General features: G+C 35.5%; 2 protein-coding genes across 3 annotated transcripts in view; one reads left to right on the plus strand and one right to left on the minus strand.

Moving 5' to 3' along the window:
• Positions 1-14,851, minus strand: part of ODR4 (odr-4 GPCR localization factor homolog) — a 34,616-nt gene extending 19,765 nt beyond the window's left edge. The window contains exons 1-7 of the mRNA XM_081791864.1: positions 14,448-14,851; positions 11,876-11,996; positions 8,901-9,038; positions 5,160-5,255; positions 2,973-3,079; positions 1,871-1,907; positions 924-1,064 (exon numbers count right to left, since the gene is read on the minus strand). Coding sequence (XP_081647990.1) covers positions 924-1,064; positions 1,871-1,907; positions 2,973-3,079; positions 5,160-5,255; positions 8,901-9,038; positions 11,876-11,974 — 618 coding nt within the window. The 5' untranslated portion in view covers positions 11,975-11,996; positions 14,448-14,851. The remainder of the gene's footprint in view (positions 1-923; positions 1,065-1,870; positions 1,908-2,972; positions 3,080-5,159; positions 5,256-8,900; positions 9,039-11,875; positions 11,997-14,447) is intronic.
• Positions 14,770-23,854, plus strand: part of TPR (translocated promoter region, nuclear basket protein) — a 69,668-nt gene continuing 60,583 nt past the window's right edge. The window contains exons 1-7 of one of the 2 annotated variants that reach the window (XM_060643688.3): positions 14,770-14,865; positions 15,250-15,558; positions 17,281-17,385; positions 19,531-19,604; positions 21,115-21,211; positions 22,763-22,866; positions 23,229-23,393. In XM_060643688.3, coding sequence (XP_060499671.2) covers positions 14,796-14,865; positions 15,250-15,558; positions 17,281-17,385; positions 19,531-19,604; positions 21,115-21,211; positions 22,763-22,866; positions 23,229-23,393 — 924 coding nt within the window. In that variant the 5' untranslated portion in view covers positions 14,770-14,795. Of the gene's footprint in view, positions 14,866-15,071; positions 15,559-17,280; positions 17,386-19,530; positions 19,605-21,114; positions 21,212-22,762; positions 22,867-23,228; positions 23,394-23,854 lie in introns of those variants that run through there. The other variant, XM_060643689.3, reaches the window with a different exon arrangement.

Consider the following 23,854-nt stretch of genomic DNA (forward strand, 5'->3'; position numbering starts at 1 on the left):
CTACTTTTTTCCCACCTGATACACTGAAATGTTAATGTGGTAATCAGTAGTGTGGTATTTATTTATTTCTTGAGTTAACATTTTGCCATTTTTGCTTTGTATATTAAAAAAATTGTTTTTCAGTATAGCTGACACAAAACATTACACTAGTTTCAGGCATACAACATAGTGACCCAACTTCTTTATATGTTATGCTATGCCTACAAGTGTAGCTACCATCTGTCACCATACAACACTATTACAGTATCACTGACTATATCCCTGTGCTGTGTCTTTATTCAGTCTCATAAACAACAAAAAAAGTATATCCCCCAATTTTTAGCACCTTACTCCTATTTAATAATAGTTTTTCTAAACTTTATCCCAAACTAACATTCATATCACAGACTTAGAAGGCTTAATAATTACATGACCACAGTCAAATAAAATTCAGTAATGCTCATTATCTTAAAAAAGTGAGAAAAGAGAAAGAACCTCAAGAACAAATATATAAGGGAGTATAAAAGGGGAAAAAATAAGCAAGGTCCATCTGCTTCCTTCAACAGAAAGAAGAGAAATGAGACATGAACAAAAGAATGGTACAGAAATACAAAAAAGGACTGGAAAGGAGAAAACAAAACTAAAGACCAAACAATATACCTTTTAAATAATTGTATTTTATGTAACTGTATTTTACAATGTACTTAACTACATATTAATTAACAAATATTTACGGAGCACCTATTATGCTAAATGTGTTACCGTTATGATGCTGTCCTATCTCTAAATTTCTAATCTGGCTGGGGAAATAAATTAGTCACTCATAATATCATTATAATTAGTATGCAATTTATGAGGATCATAAAATGAATGGCTCAGACAACCAGAAAAACAGCAGATTATCTATTCAGCAATCACTAAAGAAAATTCATTTGCCTTAATACCTTTGTATTTTTCTCCAAAGTATAGCTGACTGAAGTAGTAGACAGCGGGATGTGAATATTAATATGAACTGTACACTCTAAAGAAAGCCATGAAGTTGATAGTCCATTTTGATACTTCCAATCTGCTGGTTTTGCTGAACTCTTTAGCAGTGGGGAAAGTAAAAAACAAAACAAAACAAAACATAAAATATGTGATTTAGGTAAAATATATCAAACAATAAAACATCATAAAACGTACAACATAATAACTCACACAAACTGCCATCTAACATATTGGCCAACTTCTTTCATCAAAGGGCAATAGGTTAAACTAAACGGAAATGAAGCATGCATTAAGTTCACTATTCTTCAGCACATTCCAGACAGACTTGGCAGCTCCATCCCCCAGTGGTGGGTTGAAAAAGAATCAGATAGTTCATGGGTAGAATTCTGACAAGTCCTCTGGTTCTTCTCACCTGTAGCTTCAATAGTATCAATTCTGAAGCTTATGATGCAGAGCAAATAATCACTGAGCAACTGACTATTAGGTGTCAGATGTTCTCCTTTCTGTCCTATACCTTGCTAACAGAAAACTGCAAAGTTACTTTTTCACACTGCTTTTAGACATCTTAGCAAAATGTCAGTCTGGATTCTGCTAGTAGGTAGCTTGCTTACTAGGCAATATAGGTAGCTACCAAAAGCCCAGATACTTTTACTACCAGCCACTCAAATAGAATACTAAATATATAAGTAGGTAGGGGAAGCTTAAGAAAAATATTTTAACAATGGAAAAAAACTAAATTTTCCTTATTTGTAATGAAATTAATCACATTTCAAAATAAACAACTGTAGTTGGCTGTGAACATCAATAGGAAGTGAAATCATGGAAAATTATTAAAACTAAATATTTAGTATTATTTTTAAAATAATTTGCAATACAAAAATCTTTAAAGAGGTATTTTTCTTACCTTTGGATCATGGATATCATAAGTTCTACAAAATATTCTTTACTGGTTAAGGGTAGAAATGACCAAAAAAGATAATTCATTCTTATTAATCAAAAGAAAATAAACCATCAAAAAATAAAAATAAAGTGCATGCATCCAAGAGTTTTTAACAAAATCAGACTACTTTATATACTGAAATATATACACATATATGTTTGCACATATACATCTTGTAACTAAACATATAAAAATATCCATATTTTGTATAAATTTATATAAACACAAAAATCGTTCTGATTATGATACCTATGATGCTGTAAACTATTTCCTATTGCTTAAAATCCTGCCAATCACAATGAACAGAATGCAAGCACTTGCAGAATTTTCCTTAAATACACACCCTCTATAATAGGAGTGCTGCTTTAAATGGACCCCAGTCTGAAAATGTTTACTGAGTCAAAGGTCCTGTGCATGAAACTTTTAATTACCAAAGGCATTGTAAACTCAGCTTCGGCAGGAATGATCACTTCTTGAATTTTGCCTTTTCCACGTCCTAATTCACTAGGCCCTTGCGCTGCTTAGCTCCCTTGGTGTGGCTGCCTCTTGCTTGGGAGGTACCCTTGCTCTGACAAGATGTAGAGAAAAAGAAGCTAAGGAGCCCCTAAAGTGGCTTTTAGTGTCACTTGATGTTGGCTAAAGACATAATAATTACTTGGATGTTCTACACTGTCCAAATCAGTGTATCTGTGCTTTGAACTGACCATTCTGAACTGGGGGTGAAAATTTACCATGATAAAAGAATTACTTTGCCTCAGCTGTAAGTTGGGCTTCTACCTCTCTGTATGGGACCTACTGAGCTTCAATGTACAGGGGTAGTTAGCAGTTAATGAGCTCAGAATCCCCAGTTCTTCCCACCTTTCTCAAAGTCTTTAATAATCCAAGACATGATTAACAACAATTACTACCATAATTACTATCGGCAGTCCTAATTATGTGTTATATACAGGAAAAGCTTACAAGTTATGCCTGTTTTTTAAATGATTTAAATCAATGGGAAACTACTTGCAGGAACATTATTTTGGTCTCATATATTTTAAAATACAAACACCTATACAAAAGATACTTTTTTGTAGAAGAGCAAACGTGAAGTGTCACTCGTTCTGAGACTTCCTCTTCTGTGAAATTCCACAGTCTCCTTTTATTCATAGATTTTTCCATAGCAAATACTAGCTGAAAGAGAGGAAAACAACATCAACTGAATGCAAAATAAGAGAACAAAAATGAGTGCAGAAAAAGATAATTATAATGTCCCTAGGCTCCCAATTAGCTTTAAAATTCCATGATTCTATCGTTAAATTTTTTTGTCTTCAAAAAAGTGACTGAATATTAACCTTTTGGATTCCATTTTTAGGGATGTATAAAATTTGGGTTTTAAATATAAACATACAATTCACTGTCATTAATCAACTGGACATGAGAAATTAATTTGGGGCAATTAACATTTAAGTATAGAATAAATACTTCATTTTAATTAGAATCAGAAATGGCAAGTGATTTTTAACCTATAAAAATGAAGCATGTCACCCATTTGGGATTTCTTATTTAAATGTCACAAAAGATGTAAGGCACTACATAAGTACACATAAAATATACTAATAACATAAAAGTAAAAAAAAAAAAATTAGAAACAGTGACATGTATTTATGCCAAAATAAGAATTTTAAAAATACATACTTGATATGAGAGGGGCATAAATGTGACTCAAAGCTTCCTAACAGTAATGTGCACAGACCAATCTAATCTGTTACCTAATTCACATGGTCCATAAACTGAACACAACTGTTGAGAAGAGGCACAACTTTCTTGATAATGAAGAAATTTCTTCAAAGATGATAGTATGTAATATAACAAAGATCTCAACAAAGACCTTATGGAAGACACAAGTTTTATAAGGTTATTTCTTACAAATTGCCTCAATAAGGGCAATAGAAACAAAGTTAGGAAACTGATACTCCATCATTTCTGAAATACAGCATTTCTAAAGTCTTACTTCCTTCTTAAGAACAAAAATAATACAAAAGTAAAAGGAAAGAGGACCACCACTATCTCTCTAGCTCTGAGCCCAAGTTCACCTTATTCAATCCAGTGCCAACCACAAAAGGATGCACAACAAATGCAATTAAAAATGTCTAGACTTATACTTCAAAATGTCAAAAAGGATAAACAACTGTGAAAGGTACATTTATTTTAAATGGAAAAAACAGCAGAAAGTTGAGTAACTTGCCAGGGGAGGGGAATATCTCCATTTTCTTCCCTTTTTCCTTTAGGTACAAAGATTTAATACCGGACATTTGAGAGGAGAGAAGATTACAAAACTGAAGAGTCTGTAGCATCTGTGATTCTTATTGGCTACACACTTTTTTACTAGGAAACGTTTTTTGGAGATTCTGTGGGGTTTTGCATTTATCAAGATTATAGGGTCCCCTTCTCTCTTGGGGTGGGAAAGAACTTTATGAAGACTCATTTGGATCCTGAGTGCTAAAAGAGATGAAAGGTGCCTGTACAGAGTTTGCTTTAGATTTGGGCTTAAGGGAAAACAGCTTGTGGACCTTCATAATTAATTATGGACTATGTTACCCAACTCACTGATATAGGAATAAAACAAAAAGGAGGGGACTAATGATAGTCCTGATTAAGTATCTGATAGTCCAGAATAAGTATCTGATTATGTTTTACTCTCAGAATCTTGAGAAAATTAACACATGAAGAATCACAAAACCTATTAATTTCACATTATAGCAATCACTTGGAACTAAAAGGAAGTTAAGCTAATAGGTTTAATTTTAAAGATAATTTTTTACTATCATGAGACAAGTCATAGTGGTTTAACAAGTACTGTCCAATAGTAGTACTCTGCTAGAACTTCCATTTAGTTCCAAGTGATTGAGGAGGGCACTTGTTGGGATGAGCACTGGGTGTTAGAGGTAAGCGATGAATCACGGGACTCTACTCCCAAAGCCAAGAGCACACTGTATACACTGTATGTTAGCTAATAAATTATGTTTAAAAAAATAAAATTAAGTTAAAGCTATTTTAAAATAGCTTTGATTGAAAATAGAAATACTGACCTTTTGTTACACTCAAAATACTATGCAATCAGATGAAAAAAGCTGTTTTAACATAATCCCAGCATAAAGGATTATGAAATGCTAATCTAAAATATGCCTAGGATCATTGCATATATGTATAATCAATTCAAATAAGATGTAAACCTTGATCATCTTAAGAATTTTTGATATTTCAGACTTACTCTACGCAGGGCATTTTGAAAATCATTTCCCATTTCTAAAGTTGTAATGATAAATACTCCAAGAACTAAAAGTCCCCCTGGTAGCATTCTGGACACCTAAAAATAGAAATATAGTATTAGCTAACATAAGCATTTCGCATTATATGCAATGTTTGGTGTTTGAGAAGCTAAATACTAAATCCACAAATACTTACTGAGTACTAACTATATGTATATCCTACAGGTATACATATACAGGTATACAGGCGCTTTGAAAAACTGGTTAAGATACTACGAAACAGTTGATAACCATGATGAATGGGGTGTCAGTATGTACACAATCTTTCTAAAGTGTCCTTAATTTTTGTCTTAAAAATACTTTATAACTTAAACCATTTAATAATGATACCCTTTAGTTACATCAATAAACAAAACCCCTTTCTCACAAGATCAAAGTATCTTGTGAGATATCTTCTAAAATTTTTCAATGACTTCCACTGTCGGTCACCTAAATAATACATAAATTTTATCTACTACTAGTATTTCAGAGTCTCCAAAATCTAGCTAATCAGATATTCAGAGCCTCACTTAATGCTACTTTTCCCTGAAATATTCAAGTATCATTCAAAAAGTTCTGTTTCCCATACATGTATCCAGCTTTCTAATTCTAAACCTTCATTCCAGCTGCTCCCTCAGCCTGAACTGGTTTTCCTTTATCCTTCTACATGACTGAACTCTACTGTACGTGAAAGTCAGCTTGAGGAAGCTGCCTTCCCTGATACTTTGATCTCCCAACTCTACAAGACTCTGGTGTTGTTTTCCCATGGAGCTTATCACATGAGCCCGTGCTATAATCATTTGTATGCGATGGTCTGGAAGTTCTTTAAGAGAAGAAGTGATTCTCAACTAACTCTCTATTCTTATAATATTCAGAAGAATGTTAAAAGCCTAGGATTTGAATAGAGGGCGTCTGACTTGAAAATCCATTGTTTCCTACTTTTTATGTTTACTTCAATTTTTGTACCTATTTATTACATTGGGTATGAATGTTCTTTCCAATTTTTCTTTACTCTAAAATAAATGTTTTTTATTTCAGACACAGAATCTGAAGCAGGCTCCAGGCTCCAAGCTATCAGCACAGAGCCCGATGCAGGGCTATAACTCATGAACTGTGAGATTGTGATCCGAGCCGAAGTCAGACACTTAACCAAGTTACCCAGGCACCCCTTTACTCTAAAATAATATTGTAAAACTTCTAGCAAGGCTTTCTATGTTCATGGCATTATTTGCTTAGAATAAATTTCCTGAGGTGGACTTGTAGATTATGAAGTTATGCATATTTTTGATCCAAACTACTAGTTTGTTCTCCACAATATGTTATTTCCCTTCACATGACTGTGGCTAGTTCTTAATACCATATGGATTTCTTTCTATCATCTAAATTCAGAGATCAAAATGCTTTGGTTATTTTTTTGTGTGCTCAGTGCACAAGAAAACTGATCACAAAGTTAAGTCTTCTTACATACCAGTCTATTCCTTAATATATTTACATTGTGTCTGCTGGTGGTTCTCTCAGATTTCATAAATTCTATTCACTATAGTAACATATGCTTGACATATAAATAAAGAACAAAGTTTTCATATTTAGCACAGAAAATCTGTATGTTTTCAAAATCACCATAACACATAAAATTAGCGATTTCTTTCTAGAGGCAAAACGGTTAACTTATTTTGCTATAAAAATTTTATGTCCGTGTGTGTGTGTGTGTGTGTGTGTGTGTGTGTGTGTGTATGTGTAAACATATACAATATATACCTCTCTATGCATATATATATATATATATATGCATATATAGTATACACTGCATAAGAAACCAGAAGAAAAATTAGAGTCCAAAGTTACTTTAGAAACCATTGTGAATTTAAGTTTGAAATATTTATTATTTTCATTAGAAGATATTAAAAATTTCTTGTATTTACTACACACCACTCCTATTACACATACAAACATACAGATAAACACGTGCAACTCTGAAAAATTTAAAGTTGATGGGAGATGGAAATCATTGTTTTACATTACTCTAACATTTCCTATTAGTTGATATAATCCATTCAATAACTACTTTTAAGTGAATTCCCTCTCACCCACTCCCAAATCTTTTTCCTCCTTATATAAAGGCAACACCATCTTCCCAAACATCTGGGCTAGAAATCTGTCATGTTTAGCTACTTTCTCAATAGCTCTTCACTCCCAGTCTACTTGGTCACTAAATCATCTTGCTATTGGCTCTGTGACTGGAGCGTTTTGGCAGTGAAGTTTTAGCTCACTGCATTAGTTAATTCATGCATTCATTTATCCAACATTTTGGAGTTCTTCTTGTAAACCATGGAAATACTACACTTGGCACTGAGGATATACCCATAAACAAAACAGACATGACCCGTGTCCTCACAAAGCTTAGAGTCTAGGACGGGCTCACATCATCTTTTTTTTAACTATTACAGTAACTGATATTCAGTCTCTCTACCCTCCATTTATACTGTACCAAGGTATTGAAATTATTTCCTCAATTATTGATCAATCATATTAACTCCTTCTCTAAAGGAAGCTCTGAAAGTCTACCACAGAGCTACTATCCACCAAACAAACTCCCCACTTCTTAGGATAGCGCTCCAAAACCATCCATAAACATCCTCACAGCCTTATGTCTAAAACTACATTCTTTTACATATCCGGTCTTTCGATTGTAACCAATTGCTTGCTCTTCCCCTAACATGCCTTTAACATTCATGCCTTTGGGTCATTTATTCATACTATCCTTTGTGTCTTCAGTGTGTTCTCTGACTTCTGCTGGCAGTACTATTCATGTTGCAAGTTTAGAACCTTTTGTGAACCTGTTTGAATCTAGCCATTGGCAGATATTTAATCATCCACCATTCTATATTCTTACTGTACTTTTCTACTTTTATCTCATTTCTCTTACAATTGGTTTGTGGTAACTTTGATTACAACATACATTCTAAGGACATAAAAAAAAACCTATCATTTTATTCTACATGAAGTCTTTAAAACAATCTGACCAGCAACTATATTATCAATAACTAGTATTATTTTAGTATTATATTATTATTGTTTTATTAGTAGTATTATATTATTTTAAAGAAAACTCAGAAATAAGCTAAAGGACAAATAACAAAGACAGGTTAAAAACTACAATGGATAGGGGCGCCTGGGTGGCTCAGTTGGTTGAACATTGGACTTCGGCTCAGGTCATGATCTCATGGTTCACAGGTTCAAGCCCCACATTGGGCTCTGCACTGACAACTCAGAGCCCTGGAGCCTCCTTCACATTCTGTGTCTCTCTCTTTCTGTCCCTCCCCCACTTGTGTGCACACTCTCTCTCTCAAAAATAAATAAGCATTAAAAAAAAACCCTACAATGGATAAATATTAGCAATAGAAAAGCAGAGCATATAAAATCAAAGGCTTTCAAATGAGACTGCCTGGTGCTGCCTTCGGCAGCACATATATCAAATCAGCCTGGGTTCAAATCCCAGTTCCATCACTTATTAGGTAATATTGGGTGACTTAACCTCAAGTAAGAAAATGCATTTTTAAATGAAACACAAGATATTTCTATCTTTGATGTACTATTAAAAACGAGTACTCTGAAATCCTAGTCTAGTAGTCTGAGACTGAAGTGCTTTTATTTTGTCAGTCAATAAGCACAACTTAACTCTATAAAAAAACAAATATGATGACCTGGTTGGCATGTTCTGTGGCCCATTCTTCATCCAAGTTATCCAACTTAGCTTTTTGTTGATGTTTGAGGTTCTCATTTTGTTCCTCTTTGGGTGGCGTTCTAGTGGCAAGAATGACATAATCCTTTTGTGAAGAACACTTAAAAACAAATTAGGAGAGCTTATTAGAGTGTTATCCGATCGAAGAACATAAAGCTCTTACGACATGCAAAAATAATATACGTACAGCATAAATTGCTAATACTTGCATTACAACGGAATTAACAGGGAAACCAATTATCATGGATAACCTTGCAATGTTTCCCTCACGTGTCATTTATATACATGATATACTTAATATCAGATCCTCATTTGCTTGGACATCCTGAATGTGAATCATATAGTGGTCCTTTAGTGGTTCTTAAAAACAGTTTACTGAATGAGTGAATGTACTGCATTTTAACTAAAAGATAAAACGCTTTGTCAATTTTCTAGTTATCATATTTATTTTCTAAATAATCTGAACAGATTGGATGGCTCAGCAAATATAAAAACTCAGTAAAATAAAGCAACAAATTATCTTGTGTGTCTTAGTTTCACTGAAACAATGATAGAGCGAATTTGTACATGTTTGTCCACAGAAAAACAAACGGGATTTGGGACACATAATTGAAGTGATATCAGATTTATGTTCCTCAGTTTTAATAACTGTTAAATGGTAACCAAAGGTGAGCTATCTAAAGATAAATTTAGGGGGGCGCCTGGGTGGCTCAGTCGGTTAAGCAGCCGACTTCGGCTCAGGTCATGATCTCGCAGTCCATGAGTTCAAGCCCCGCATCAGGCTCTGTGCCGACAGCTCAGAGCCTGGAGCCTGTTTCAGATTCTGTGTCTCCCTCTCTCTGACCCTCCCCCGTTCATGCTCTGTCTCTCTCTGTCTCAAAAACAAATAAACATTAAAAAAAAACATTTAAAAAAAGTAAAGATAAATTTAGGGAACTTTTAATAGCTCAACCTCCTTACAGTGAAAGTACACTATAAAGAAAAAGTAAAAACAAGGCAGATAAACCCAGTTAGCATGGTGTCATTCTCATACATGACCTGAAACTCCTATTGAGTGTCATCCTGGAATAGAATGCAAAGGAAGAGAAATTATTTCTACAAAAGTAATTTTGCCAGAAAGTTATATTCATATACACACAGGAAAAGGTAGATGCTGATTAAGAAAGCAGAACTTTAAAAAAAAAAAAAAGAAAAGAAAAAACTGACCCAGAGAGTAGGAAACAGGCAAGCTTGAAGAAGGAGAAAGTGATGAGTTTAAGAAGAAACATACCAGAAGGGATGAAAAGGCAATAGAAGGAAAGACTAGAAGGAAGATCTTAAAACGTGAGAGGCTTATTTGTAAGATGGTGGTTTTGCCAAGCTCTAGAAGCCTATACGAGTGAGGCAAGTTTGGAAAAGGGTATTTCTCCCTGACCTTTTATCTTTACTGACTACGTCTTTTTCTGAGACTCTCATTCCCTTAAACTTTCTTAAATAAAGGGTAGTCGAAAACCTTAAATGAAAAGTTCCTAAGGCACCTGGGTGGCTCAGGTAGTTAAGCATCTGACTTTAGCTCAGGTCATGATTTCATGATTCTTGAGTTCAAGCCCCGCATTGGGCTCTGTGCTGACACAGTGCACAGCCTGCCTGGGATTCTCTCTCTCTCCCTCTGTTCCTTCCCCAGGTGGGCTCGCTCGCTCTCTCTCTCTCTCAAATAAACACATAAATTTAAAAAAAAAAAAAAACTCCTAGCAAAAAGAGCCCCATATTGGATACAAGTAACCTGAATCACAAAGTAGTTCAGATTATTGCCAAGAGGTACTTTGGCTACCTAATGTGAGGCCTCATAGGGTGGTATTATCTGTGTGAATAGTACAGGGTCTACCCTCTGCGTTACAAGTTAGGAAATCAGCTGTATGAAAATCCTGAAAATGAACCGGTCTCTCAGGGCTAGACTGACATTAACTAGGCTCATTCAGAATGATGTTGAAAACAAGAATATCATGAACGGGTGTGAACACATGACTCTTCTGGACAGTACATTCTTTATAAGTAGGTAACAGAGGGCACCAAATTATAAAAGGAAACAGCTTGAAAATCTGGATAGAATCAAAACAAAAAAATTAATTACACAATTAGAAGATTCTAAAGCATCATGATAAAATACTCAGAAAGAAAATTATTACAATAGAACTTTTTGCTCCTAGGCATCAAAATCAAGCCCTTGGGCCACAGTGCACTCTTCTCTAACTAGTGTTTAGATGGAGGTAGGCCAGTGTGTCTGTGACTCTCCTTTTGTTGTCGCTTTATACTGCTGACCAGTCCTACCTGCTGATTATACGATAAATCAGCAGGTGCTTATGCTTTTTAACATAACTGTCTAAATCTCTGTTCCATTTTGTGTTGATTTTTAAGGCTTAACTCTAAAAGGGAAATAAAATTTGTCTAATTTTCAAATTTCTCCTATTCCCTTTTCCTCCCTTTCCACTGAATCAACATTAAAAAAAAAAATCAGTAAAATGGATACCATAGCATGTAACAAAGACATGCCCACTATCGCCACCAAGGTTGAGATAAGATAAACAATGGGAAATAAAGTTGTCAAAAGCTACTTTTGCAAAGAATTAGACAACCAGGAATTAATAAAGATTAGATGAGAGTATAAAACACTTGGAAAGACATTAAGATACGTATAATCTGGTCAGTAAAATTCTAATTTTGGGGTTTCTTTTACATTATAATTTACTTTTACATTATCAAAAGGAAATGTGTTCTCACTTAAGCAAACTTGGGGTCTGTCCTGCTTCTCTATATTTTTCCTCAAAGATCCATATTAAGTTCTTCTTTTACATTCCATTCTTCCATTCCCTAACCTTATGCTTATTGTTAAACAGCATATTTTAATTTTAAATAAACAAGTAATTTGTTTTATCAATAAATGCACTAAAAGATACATACCTGTCCAATTAAAAGACCAGAGACAAAAGCCTTTCCTTGAAGATTTATGTTTGAAAGATACTGGCCAACAGCCTCTTCTACGATGTAGGTTCTTCCCATTACTGAGAACTAATTCTATCTCCTAAATTATGAGAAAAAAATATACGGCATTCTTAAGTAAAAGTATAACTTGCAATGTTTTTGTCATGGAGGTTGTATACAGACAGAAGTGGTACTACCCTGATTCTATCCCATGCCTTGCAGAGATTGCTTATTAAATAGGGAATTCTTTCCCGCAAAGTTTAAATGTAGCTTCAGAGTCCTCAATACAGTGTTGCTGGAAATGATTACCAATCAACTAGAGTTGACATAAAAGATAAAACCCACTTCTATAGCCAAGATAAGGGAGAGGAAACCAACCTAGCAGTCAACACACCTATTTTTTTTATTTAATTTGCTACTCCTTAGTTGTAACATCTTTGATAGTCTAAGCTGAGCCTCATTGTACTCATTTCAAAAACAGGAAAGAAGACAATTTCTGAGCTGCTCATTGGGAGATAGAATCAAATTCATTTACTCAATAAACATACTATGAAGAACTACTATGTGCTAGAAATTGAGCCAGGTCGGATGGCACAAAGATGAATAATACTTGACCTCTACCCTTGAGTAACTCACAGTCTAATTAGAATTATGAAATTTGATAAATAGCAATGCAAGAATAATGAACATTTACGTGGTTTCTACTTTGTATAAAGCCTTGTTCTAAGTACTGTACATGTGGTAATACCTAATATTCACAAAAACTCCATGAGGTAGGTACTATTACTATAACCCCCCCTTTTTAATAACCCTTGTTTTATAGATGAAGAAAAAAAAAGGAACTTGCTCAAGCAGCAAAGCTGGTAAGTGGCAAAAGTGGAATTTCAACTTAGGCAGTCTAGCTGTAGAATCCATGTCCTTAAATGCTATGTTCATACTGAGGAATCATAGTTGGTGTTTCAATTAACCCTTTACTAAGGGTAACTCCTGTTCTGCTCTCTCTTTCCAGTTTATGGATGACAGCTGCAGCATTTTGAATAGGAATAAGAGTCATTTGAGTTCTGGAAAAGATTTCAAACTTTTGGCACAATAAAGCCAAGGCAACTATAAGTATGCTGCAGTGGCATATCTGACACCCGTAAAGAAAATCACCAGTCACAATGATTTTTCCATTACTCCAAAAGTAAAGCCCAGCAAATTGGTTCCAGTTTGAAACTGTCTACAGGGTGTTGTTTTTTCAAAAAAGCCTGTTCAGTTTTGTCTCAAAATGCATCACATTTCTTCCTAGCTCTTTTCCAACAAGTGTGCAAGTAAATGGGGTTTGCACAAAATTTCTCTTTAGACTAAGTCTAGAACTGCCTATCTAAATCAGTAACGCTGCTATAAATTTAAAGTCTTTCCATTTTTAATAGTGCCTTAACATATTAAACTTTCCTCTTCTTCATTGTGCTATTCTACTTTTCCTTCTGTCTTAATAATCCTTAATTCTTCAAGAAAAAGCAGTGACAATGACTCCAAAGTAATGAAATGTAACTTTGCAATCCTATTTTTTCCAAACTATCACCTAGTAACCATATTACTTTAGTGCTTCTTCAAAACTTTTTATAGCTGACCATACTTTACAAAAACCCTACTAAAAATGTACATCTTGTCTAATACAGTTCAATTTATCCTGAAATATTGTGTGACAGCATAAGCTATGCAAATTGTCCAAGCACTGTGACTTGAGACAGCTCAATCTCTACAAAAGAGATTTCCTAGTCTACAAAATAAAGAATTTGGATCAGGCAAGTCTGAAAACCCATCTAATTTTAGGACTCTGTGGGTCCAAACACAGAATATCTGCATTTTCCAAATCACGAATAGTGGGCTAGGGACCTAAGACAGTGCTACCCATACCAGCAACCTTAGTTAACATGCTTACATAAAATACTTTGGAGAAAAATCAAATCTTTCCTTACTGATATTCACAAAAGGGCTGCTACTGTGGGAACTGCAGGAGAATGACATTAGGAATACTTTATTTGCAATAAAGGACCTAATAAATTCTTTCAGAGGCATATTTAAATATGAAATAATCTACAGGTTCGGCTTAAAAATCACAGAATTACGATCTGGAAACAAGTAGTTCTGTTATAGAGGCAGGGTCATAAGCGGTTTTTAACAGTGTGTTTTAAAACTTTTGTTACAACACAAAACTTTTGTATATAGTTTCTCCATTCAAGAAGTAGAAACATATGGTAACACTTTCTGCAGTATCACCTTAAAACAAAGAAAAATGAAACGAGCGCCTTAAATTCCTGTTGGCTCACTGTTACTCCGCTACACACACACACACACACACACACACACACACAGGCTCTAAGTATGCCTTTTTAAACAAAGTTAAGTTTTGTCAAAGCTGGACTTGAATCTCGTGCCGGAATGTCTGCCCATATGTTTCTTACACTCGGTCTGTTCCTTACTTCCTTCCTTCAAAAGGAGGTTCTCTGAGCCCGAGTGCACACACTCAACCCTCACACTCACGTATTACACCCGTAGGCCGACTCACCTGCAGTCAGATTCTGCACGCATGACAGGCAAACCTGTCGAACCGTCCGTCCTCCCGAGAAAGGGGTTTAAGGTGCAAGAACCAGCCTCCAGGGGCCAGATTCCCCTCGGGTCCAAATTCCACAGCCAATGAATTCATCAGAAAGCGACAGACTTCCCACACCTCACTTCCCACTCCAAACCCAGGGTCTCGGGAGTCAAGTGGCGCATACTGATGACGCACGCTGCCCCCCTTCCTTCATCGCAGCACTTCAGCCAAAGGGACTGCGGTCGCCACCCCGCCCCCTTCCGGGCGCCATTGAGAGCGTGGCGGTAGCCCGGCGCCTGCCGTTCAACCGTGTTCGGACCGATGCCCTCTAGTGGCTCAGTGTCTAGAAGCCGCCAAAGAGGACGACCCATGGCATCCCGGAGCTTTGACGGTAAGGTCGCCTGACTCTTCAGGGAGGGACGTGAGTTGACGAATACTCCGTGACGCCATCTCGCGGACAGTAGTCGTACGGCCTGAGGAGAGCCGGGGGGCGGGGAGAAAAGAGGAAGCGGAATGGGCGGTGCGCAATCAGGCTCGCCGAAGGGATTGAGGAAAAAAAAAAAAAAAAAAAAAAAACAACACTACATTTCCCACAGGTCTGTGGGGCTTGAAGCGGGTGGACTGGGGAGCCGGAAATCGGAGTGCCCGGCCGGGTCAGAGGCCGCCTCTGAACTCGGATACCCAGGGTGCCCGCCTTCCGGCGGCTGCGCGCGCACTTCGGGCGCGGGCGCTGTGGCGCGTTCGGCGGTGCCTAACGCAGGACTCGATTTCCCAGGGTCCCGCCGCGGGAGTCTCCGGCGGGCAGGCGCGCGCGAGCCCCGGAGCGAGGTGGTCGAGGCGGGCGCCCAGTCTTCTGGGTCCTCTTGGTCTTCGCCTTTCTTCTCCGGTTCTGCTCCGCCGGCCGCTGGCCCCGCGGCCCCCGGCCACATCGACATGGCGGCGGTGCTGCAGCAAGTCCTGGAGCGCACGGAACTGAACAAGCTGCCTAAGTCCGTCCAGAACAAACTTGAAAAGTTCCTTGCCGACCAGCAATCCGAGATCGATGGCCTGAAGGGGCGGCATGAGAAATTTAAGGTGGAGAGTGGTAAGTGGCGACGCTCTTCCCGCCCGTGGTTCTGGGCCCGACTCCGTAGCCATGGCTGGTCTTCTCCCCTTGCAAGCTCGCTTTCTGCGTACGACTTCGCTGATGGCATCGCTTCCCTGTGCTGCCTCGCCCTCCTGTAGGCCTTCTCTTACCTGCTTCCCTCACAGTTTGAAAGGAAGGAGCCCTTTTGTTTGAAACTGAATTTACATTTAGCTCCGTTTTCTTTGTAGTTAGAGTAGTCTCACATAGGGACACTTAACGTTGGTCGGCACACAAATTGTGAAGATCTGGGTTTCTTTACCCCGGACTAGCCAGAGTCCGCGCGACCCCTCTCCCTCTAAGCTTAGAGTACCGTGTCTTTACGTGGCGCGTAAAATGCTCGCGATTGCCGCTCAGTTTTCCGGTCACCTGCCTTCAAAGGCCTTTGTCGAGCTGACCACTTCGTGCACCTAGTTCTGTTTTTTAGCCCTTCGAGCGGATCCAGTAACGATGTCGATATTCACAAAAATGAGTAGGTGCATAACAGCGCTGGAAACGCAGCGATCGTAAATAGGTTAAGTAAGTTTGATACCTTGGATTTCTCTGTAAAAGCTGGAGTTTAATAGGAAGTATGTCAAGACCTGTTTATAGATACCTCTAGCAGACCCTCAAGTAAAGTTACCGGCGACAGTGACTTGAACATCCTTGGAGAGAGATTAAGACCACCGTGATTATGGTTAGAAATAGAAACTCTGTAAGTTTCTTGGTTTGAGGGAGGGGGGGAGGTTATGGTGCTGTTTTTGCTAAATTGATTGAAAATTCTGAATACATTATCACTTCAAAAAAATGTAATTATCGAGCAGAATTGGTGTTAAAAAGTAATTCCCTGGGGGCGCCTGGGTGGCCCAGTCGGTTAAGCGTCTTAGGCTCAGGTGGTGATCTCACGGTTTATCAGTTCGGTTTATCAGTTCGAGCCCCGTACAGGGCTCTGTGCTGTCAGCTCGGAGCCTGGAGCCTGCTTCGGATTCTGTGTCTCCTTCTCTCTCTGCCCCTCCCCCGCTCATGCTGTCTCTGTCTCTCTCTCTTCTCTCTCCCAAAAAATGAATAAACGTTAAAAAAAATTTTTTTAATAATTCCCTGAATCCCAGCACTGAAGGTTGTATACAGCATTCTTTTCATTAATTTACACATAACTATCATTTGTCTTCTATGTACTTGATACTGTGCTGAACAATACACATGCAGTCCTTCCTGTGTGAAGTTAGCACAGTTTTGCGTAAGTTTGGTTATTTTATACTTTCAGGTGTATGAGTCTGTTTACACGACCTTTTAAAACAAAGCAGTTTTTAATTATTCTTTCTCCATTTAGTAAGGTTTTTTGTACGTGTGTCAGCTTTATGCTAAAAAGTAATGTGTGGGGAAAATACTAAGATAAGAGATTTTGCCTACCTTGAAGAATTTCAGTCTTGTGAATAGACAGAGAAGTAATTTGTAAAACTCTCTTTAGTTCTTGTTTTCTTTCATATACGTGTATATGTTCATATATACATATATAGATAAGTATATAAGGAAATGTTAAAGTCCTTTCAGTGCTCTGTGTACCTTTACTTAAATTCTCTTATTTGGAGTGAGAGTCAAATACTGTGTCTTAACTATTAAAATCAATGTTATTAAAAATAAGTAGCAGTATTGACAGTATGTGCACATGTGTGTTTGATTTTTTTTTTCTCTGCTCTTCTGAAGAACAACAATACTTTGAGATAGAGAAGAGGCTGTCCCACAGTCAGGAGAGGCTTGTGAATGAAACCCGAGAGTGCCAAAGCTTGAGGCTTGAGCTCGAGAAGCTCAGTAAGTATCTAATTGTGTCCTTATTTTATTCTTGGAGAATGGAGATTTTTAGATACTTTTTTGTGTGCCCTGGAAACATTACTATTTATGAAAATACTGATTGTCATAGGGCTTAATGGTCAGGAGATCTGAGTTCCAATTCTGCTGTTAAAAAGTTCTTTTGCCACATGTAAATCGTAACATATAAAATGGCTAGAACCACCTGTCCGTCTGCTTACACAACTGTACAGATCAAATGAGAGATGTTTGAAAGCATTTTAAAAAGTCATAAAGCAATCAATAGAATAAAAGAACCTAAAATTTATAGGAAAAAAAAATAAAAAAAAAAATAAAAAGTCATAAAGGATTATGCAACGGAAAGTGTGATTAAGGAGAGTGACTTTATTATTTGCATGTTGAAGATTAAAGCCTATTCGTTCTATTATTATAATTTTAACTGTCACAATTTTTACAAATGTGTATGAATCCCAGGATATTTCCTCTTTAAGGCCCATTTCTTGTGAAAGCTGAGTAATTTCCTTTTTAATTAGTTTCCTTCTATCATTAAGTTCTAGAAGGTACACAAGATCTTAGTTAAAGGTCGTGGCATTTCTTAGGAAAATGATGTGTATTATATGTTTTGCTTATGATAGAAGAAAGCAAATGTCAGGCAAGAGCTTTCTAGAGTAGGGACATGGTATTATTAGGGATAGCTGGGTTTTTAATTTGATTGGGAACACAGAAGCTAATAATCAAGAGAATGGTTAACACTTCAACCTTTTTATTTAACCAGGTCTGTGGCCATCGAGTATTTAGGTCATAGTTTTTTTCAGCTCATTTTGAAGCACTTAATTTTTTTAAAAATATGACATATATGTACGATGATATATATACACGTGTAATGAAGGTGTAAGTAATTTCTCGAGTAGCTACATCTGGTTCATCCATCTGTATTTAGTTCTGTTTTGGCATGATAACTAGGTCTGTAGAGCTGTGGTACTTAAGAATTTCAGGAAAATTACTGGATTATTGCTCCTTTTATGAGATCTGGAAAAGATGAGGGTAACCTATCATTTGTCTTCTATGTACTTGATACTGTGCTGAACAGTACACATGCAGTCCTTCCTGTGTGAAGTTAGCACAGTTTTGCATAAGTTTGGTTATTTTATACTTTCAGGTGTATGAGTCTATTTACACAAGGCATCTAGATGGCTTCTAGGAGTATACAATTATATTTGTGTTTTTTTAGTTTGTCATTCTAAATCTGCGCTTTTGGAAGGCAGCAAATGATACAAGTGTGAAATAGAAAATTTAGACTAATTTAACAAGATTTTTCTGTATAATAAGCATCTAGTATGCCTTCTAGGAGTATACAATTATGTTTGTGTTTTTTTAGTTTATCTTTCTAAATCTGTGCTTTTGGAAAGCAGCAAATAATACAAGTGCAAAATAGAAAATTTACACTAATTTAACAAGATTTTTCTGTATAATAAGCCAACTGTTTAAATAGAACTTAAGATCGGAAATAGTGATAACGTATTTAGTCATTAAATTGCTAGCACGTAAATAATATAGATGTATTTTAATGGAGGAAAGTTTCAGGAAGTATATTTTTCCTAGTTACTTGTGTGCATTTAAGGGAGAGACTGTACAAGGGAAGATAGACCATTATGAGTGGAGATTGTGGGTTTGATAATTCAGTATCAAGCATAACTTTTTCCCTCCATGGTAAAGGCTCTTTTTAAAGTGATAAACAAGCTGAATTAAAATTATCCATTATTGTTATTTGCTCTGTATACATTTTCTATACTTTAAATGTTGTTATTTACTTTCTTGGTTTTGTCTTTTTTTACTCAATTTTCTTATTTGTAAATATAATTTACTCTTTATGATTGACTCAGAGATGTCCTGGAAAAATGATAAACGTGAGAACTACATATGCGTTTTCCTGTAAATGTTGGTTAGAATGATCAAAAATGTGATTTTGGAGACAGGATAGCACAATTAAAAATTTGGTCTACAAGTAAACTTGGAATATTCATGAATTTGGAATGTACAACTCGGTCTTTTTGAGTCTCAGTTTCTTCATTTTGAAATACATATGGGTGGCAATTGGATGAAAACCGTCATTGCAGTTTTTAAGTTCATAAAATTCCTTTTATTCAGACAATCAACTGAAGGCACTAACTGAGAAAAATAAAGAACTTGAAGTTGCTCAGGATCGCAATATTGCCATTCAGGTAAAAGTTATTTTTGTGAATAAAGCTAACTATAAACATGATACTTGAGGAAGTATTCTATTCTGGTTGTGTTTACTCATTACTTAATGGGAAAATGAAGCGTGTTCTATCACTAAACAAAAATGCATAAATATATATTCCTTAATTGGTCCTTTATGTGTTTTATTGATTGAGCATTTTTTTTACTCATCAGAATGTATTAGTGCTTAATATAAAAGGGAACTTGCTTTTAACTCTGTAGTTCTTAAGGTTGTGATTTTTTTCCAGAAATTCACGTTGTAAATAAAGTGCCATAGAACTGTAGGTAGGATAGACATTCACAGATTTATCTGTCCACCTACTTAACCTACCTAGAAATTCTCTAATGTTTACTATTGCTCAGGCAGTATTTCAACTATTGTGATCTGGTTGGGGATATGGGTGAATCCATATAATAATCATTTTAGAGTAGTAAGAAGAATAACAGATAGAATATGATCATGAGGATTGGTCACCCATTGGTTTAATAAAGTGGTCATAGTCCGTGAGAAACTAGATGGAGTGTCAGCCTCTTGCTATTGCTTTTTTAAAACTTGTGTTTGATTTGAAATTAAAATGTACTTGGTATATTAAAGGTACTTACAATGGGAAAGAGTGCTAGACTTAATCCAATAGAAATTTAAAATTTTCTGCATAGAACTAAAACACAAGGAAGCTATTAAGTATTTTTCATTTAAAATATGACTGTTTGGATCCTTAATACATGACTGCTTTCATCCTTAAAGAAAAATCATTCAAGGGGGAAATGGGCAAAGGAATTAAAAAAAAAAACAACAGGAAGCTGCACAAATGGTCTATGGCAATGTGAAAGGTTGCTCTGCTTTACTTGTAATCAGAAAAATGCAAAAAAATAAAAAAAAAAATTTTAAGGAAAAATGCAGATAAAACAATCAGGTAATTATTTTTTACCTCCTCCTGTGAACATTGATTTCTTTTTTTTTTTTTTTTTTTTTTTTTTTTAATCTTCAGTTCTGGCATGAGTGGCTTGAGATTGGTGCTTATGAATCAAAGCATGTTAATTGCCATTATCTTGCTGTAAAACAGTTGACAAAATATATTAAAGGTTTTAAGACATTCCATTTCTAGGGCTCTTTCTTAAAAAAATAATTTGAACCAAGGTGTAAATACAGTGACAGTCATCATAATTGTATTTTATGGCAGCAAAAAATTAGAAATAAAATGTCCTGTCTATAAAGTCATGTTTAAGTAACTAGGACATTTCCAAGTGATAAATAATGATATGGGAAATTTTTTCATAAGCTATGAAAAATAATTTTTAAAACTGCAAAATATAAATAGAAGTGTTGAGATTATGGGTAATTTTTAAACTTTTAAATGTATTAAGTTATAAGGAAAAACCAACCATTCTTAAACCACAGCTAATGTTAAAGTTCTGTGTTCAAGTTCCTATAATGATTAATCAACTTTATTTTTTAATTTAAATGTATTATGCTTCTCCTTTACATGATAGAGCCAGTTTACAAGGACAAAAGAAGAATTAGAAGCTGAGAAAAGAGACTTAGTTAGAACCAATGAGAGACTATCTCAAGAACTTGAATATTTAACAGGTATGAGAAAATACTTTAGGCTCTAACTTCACTCTTTCCTGTCTCTTCTTACAGTGCTAGGAATTAATCCTCAGTCCATTTCTGTTGCTGGTGTTTCTTTGTCATAGCGCAGAATATAATTCAATGTAATATCCTATTGTGTCTGCCACTCGTTTGTCTGTAGATCATTACCAAGGTTTTAAAGCAGTGTCTAGATAAGTATGCATAAATGAAAAACATCGCTAAGAAGTTGTAATTTGAACCGAGATTTACATGCTAACACTACAGCGTTATTTATAACATCAGATTGGAAGCAGTTTAAGTGTTTAGTTGTAGAGGCTAAACTCCTTCATTTTATACAGACACACTTGCTGGAATAAACTGTCCATAAACATTCAATATGTAGAAGAACCTGAAAGGAGAGCTTATATTTAAAACTACAGACTGAAGGAGTTACGAGGCAGGAACATAAGCTAAGTAACACACGTACGTAAGATAGATAGTAGATAGTATGTGAAACAGTTGATGTTTTAAGGTAAACATGACTCTTAAGCAGTTTAATGTATCAAATTCCCTTTGGTTACTTTTTAAAAATTTTTGAAGTTTTATTAATGGAAGAATTTTCAATTATTTATGTTGCTATACAGTACTATTCAGTTAGGTAACTATACTTTTCCAGTCTCAGAAAAGTTACTTCAGAGTATTTGTTGATGAAGTTGATCAACTAATAGGTAGATAAAATTGAAACATTTTTTTTTGTTTGTTTATTTTGAGAGAGAGAGGGTATACACACAAGCAGGGGAGTGGCAGAGAAGAAGAGAGAATCTCAATCATCAGTGTAGAGCCTGATGCAGGACTTGAACGCAGGAACCATGAGATTATGGCCTGATCCAAAATCAAGAGTTGGACACTTTAACCAACTGAGCCACGCAGGTGCCCCGGAATTTTTTTTAATAAAAACTTTCATGTAGGTGAACCTGGTTGGCTCAATCAGTTGAGCATCCAACTATGGCTCATGTCCTTACCTCACAGTTTGTGACTTTGAGCCCCACATAGGGCTTACTGCTGTCACTGCAGAGCCTGCTTTGGATCCTCTGTCCCCCTCTCTTCCCCTCCCCCACTTATGCTCACTCTCTCTCAAAAATAAACATTAAAAAAAAAAATTTAATAAAACTTTGCTGTAAGGAGTATATAGAAAACTAAGCATGTACATGTTCTGGCTCTGTTGAGTAGGTTTTTGTTATCACTGCTTTTTAACTTAAATGGCTATTTATGAAATTTTAATAGATCTGTAAGTATATATCAGGAAAATTAATGCTAATTTGCATATTTAGCTTAAGATACTGCATTTAAAATAACCAGTGTAAGTTATATGTTGGCTTGGGTGCACAAATTTGGTTTATCATCTGCATGTTTAAATTAAATTTATAACTAAGTATGACAGAAACAAAATAAAGAAGTCGAGAACTACTTTGTATTAATTGCTTGTATTTCTAGAGATGTATCTTTGATGTTTGGTTTCTCTGAACATTAATTAGTCATTATTTTCAAATTCTCTTCTGACCTTTCTAGAGGATTTTAAACGTCTAAATGAAAAACTTAAAGAAAGCAATGCCACAAAGGGTGATCTTCAGTTAAAACTGGATGAACTTCAAGCTTCTGATGTTTCTGTTAAAGCAAGTAACAAATAATTTCTAATGCACAAAATACAATGTTTGCTTAAAACTCCCTAAATTAAATTTTAAATGTGGGCAGGTTATCTATAAAGTGATTAAAATCTGTGTTTTTGTTTTTGTTTAATATCAGGGAATTAATTAAATATTATGGCCATTTTAATTGAAGTGTTTATGTGATGTTTGTTTCTTATAGTTCTTGATATGATTATCTTACCTGATTACCTATTTTCTGTTAAGAATGCATGCAAATACTTATTTCCGTTAAAATAAGGTTCTGCTTGTGTTCTTTAGCTACAGACAAAATCTTTTATTAGCCCTATATTGTCTTTAATTGTAAACATGATTTTCTTGGATATTTTTAGTATCGAGAAAAACGTTTGGAGCAAGAAAAGGAGTTATTACATAATCAGAATACATGGCTGAATACAGAGTTGAAAACTAAAACTGATGAACTTCTGGCTCTTGGCAGAGAAAAAGGAAATGAGATTCTAGAGCTTAAATGTAATCTTGAAAACAAAAAAGAAGAGGTAAGTTAGTAAAACTTTTTTTTCATTTTGGTTAAAACTTACATTTATGTGCCAGGTTATTACAAAAATATTCCATGGGTATACCAAATGAAATGTATTATAATGTTAGAAATGTGGAGGACATAACTCAAACATTTGGCCTAGGAAATGAACCAGTTGCATATAATTAAATATTTTAAGATCTTCTTTGATGAATTTTGATACTCTCTATTTTTTTATATATCTTTAAGACTTGTTTAAGAAGTGGTGATAAATTTTGTCAACTAAATCCAAGTGTATTGTTCTGTGAGCTGTTATTTTTCATTCTCTTACATATACATATTTTATATGAAATCCTTTTTTGGGTTTGGGGATTATTTTGCTTTCACTTGGCAGCTAAATTTTATGCATATTTATCGAAACATACGTTTATGTTATGTAATTGAAAATTAATTTCAGCTAATACAACATCTTCCCTCTAC

Source organism: Panthera onca, chromosome F1 (assembly GCF_046562875.1).
Source record: "Panthera onca isolate mPanOnc1 chromosome F1, mPanOnc1 haplotype 2, whole genome shotgun sequence".
Taxonomy (NCBI): domain Eukaryota; kingdom Metazoa; phylum Chordata; class Mammalia; order Carnivora; family Felidae; genus Panthera; species Panthera onca.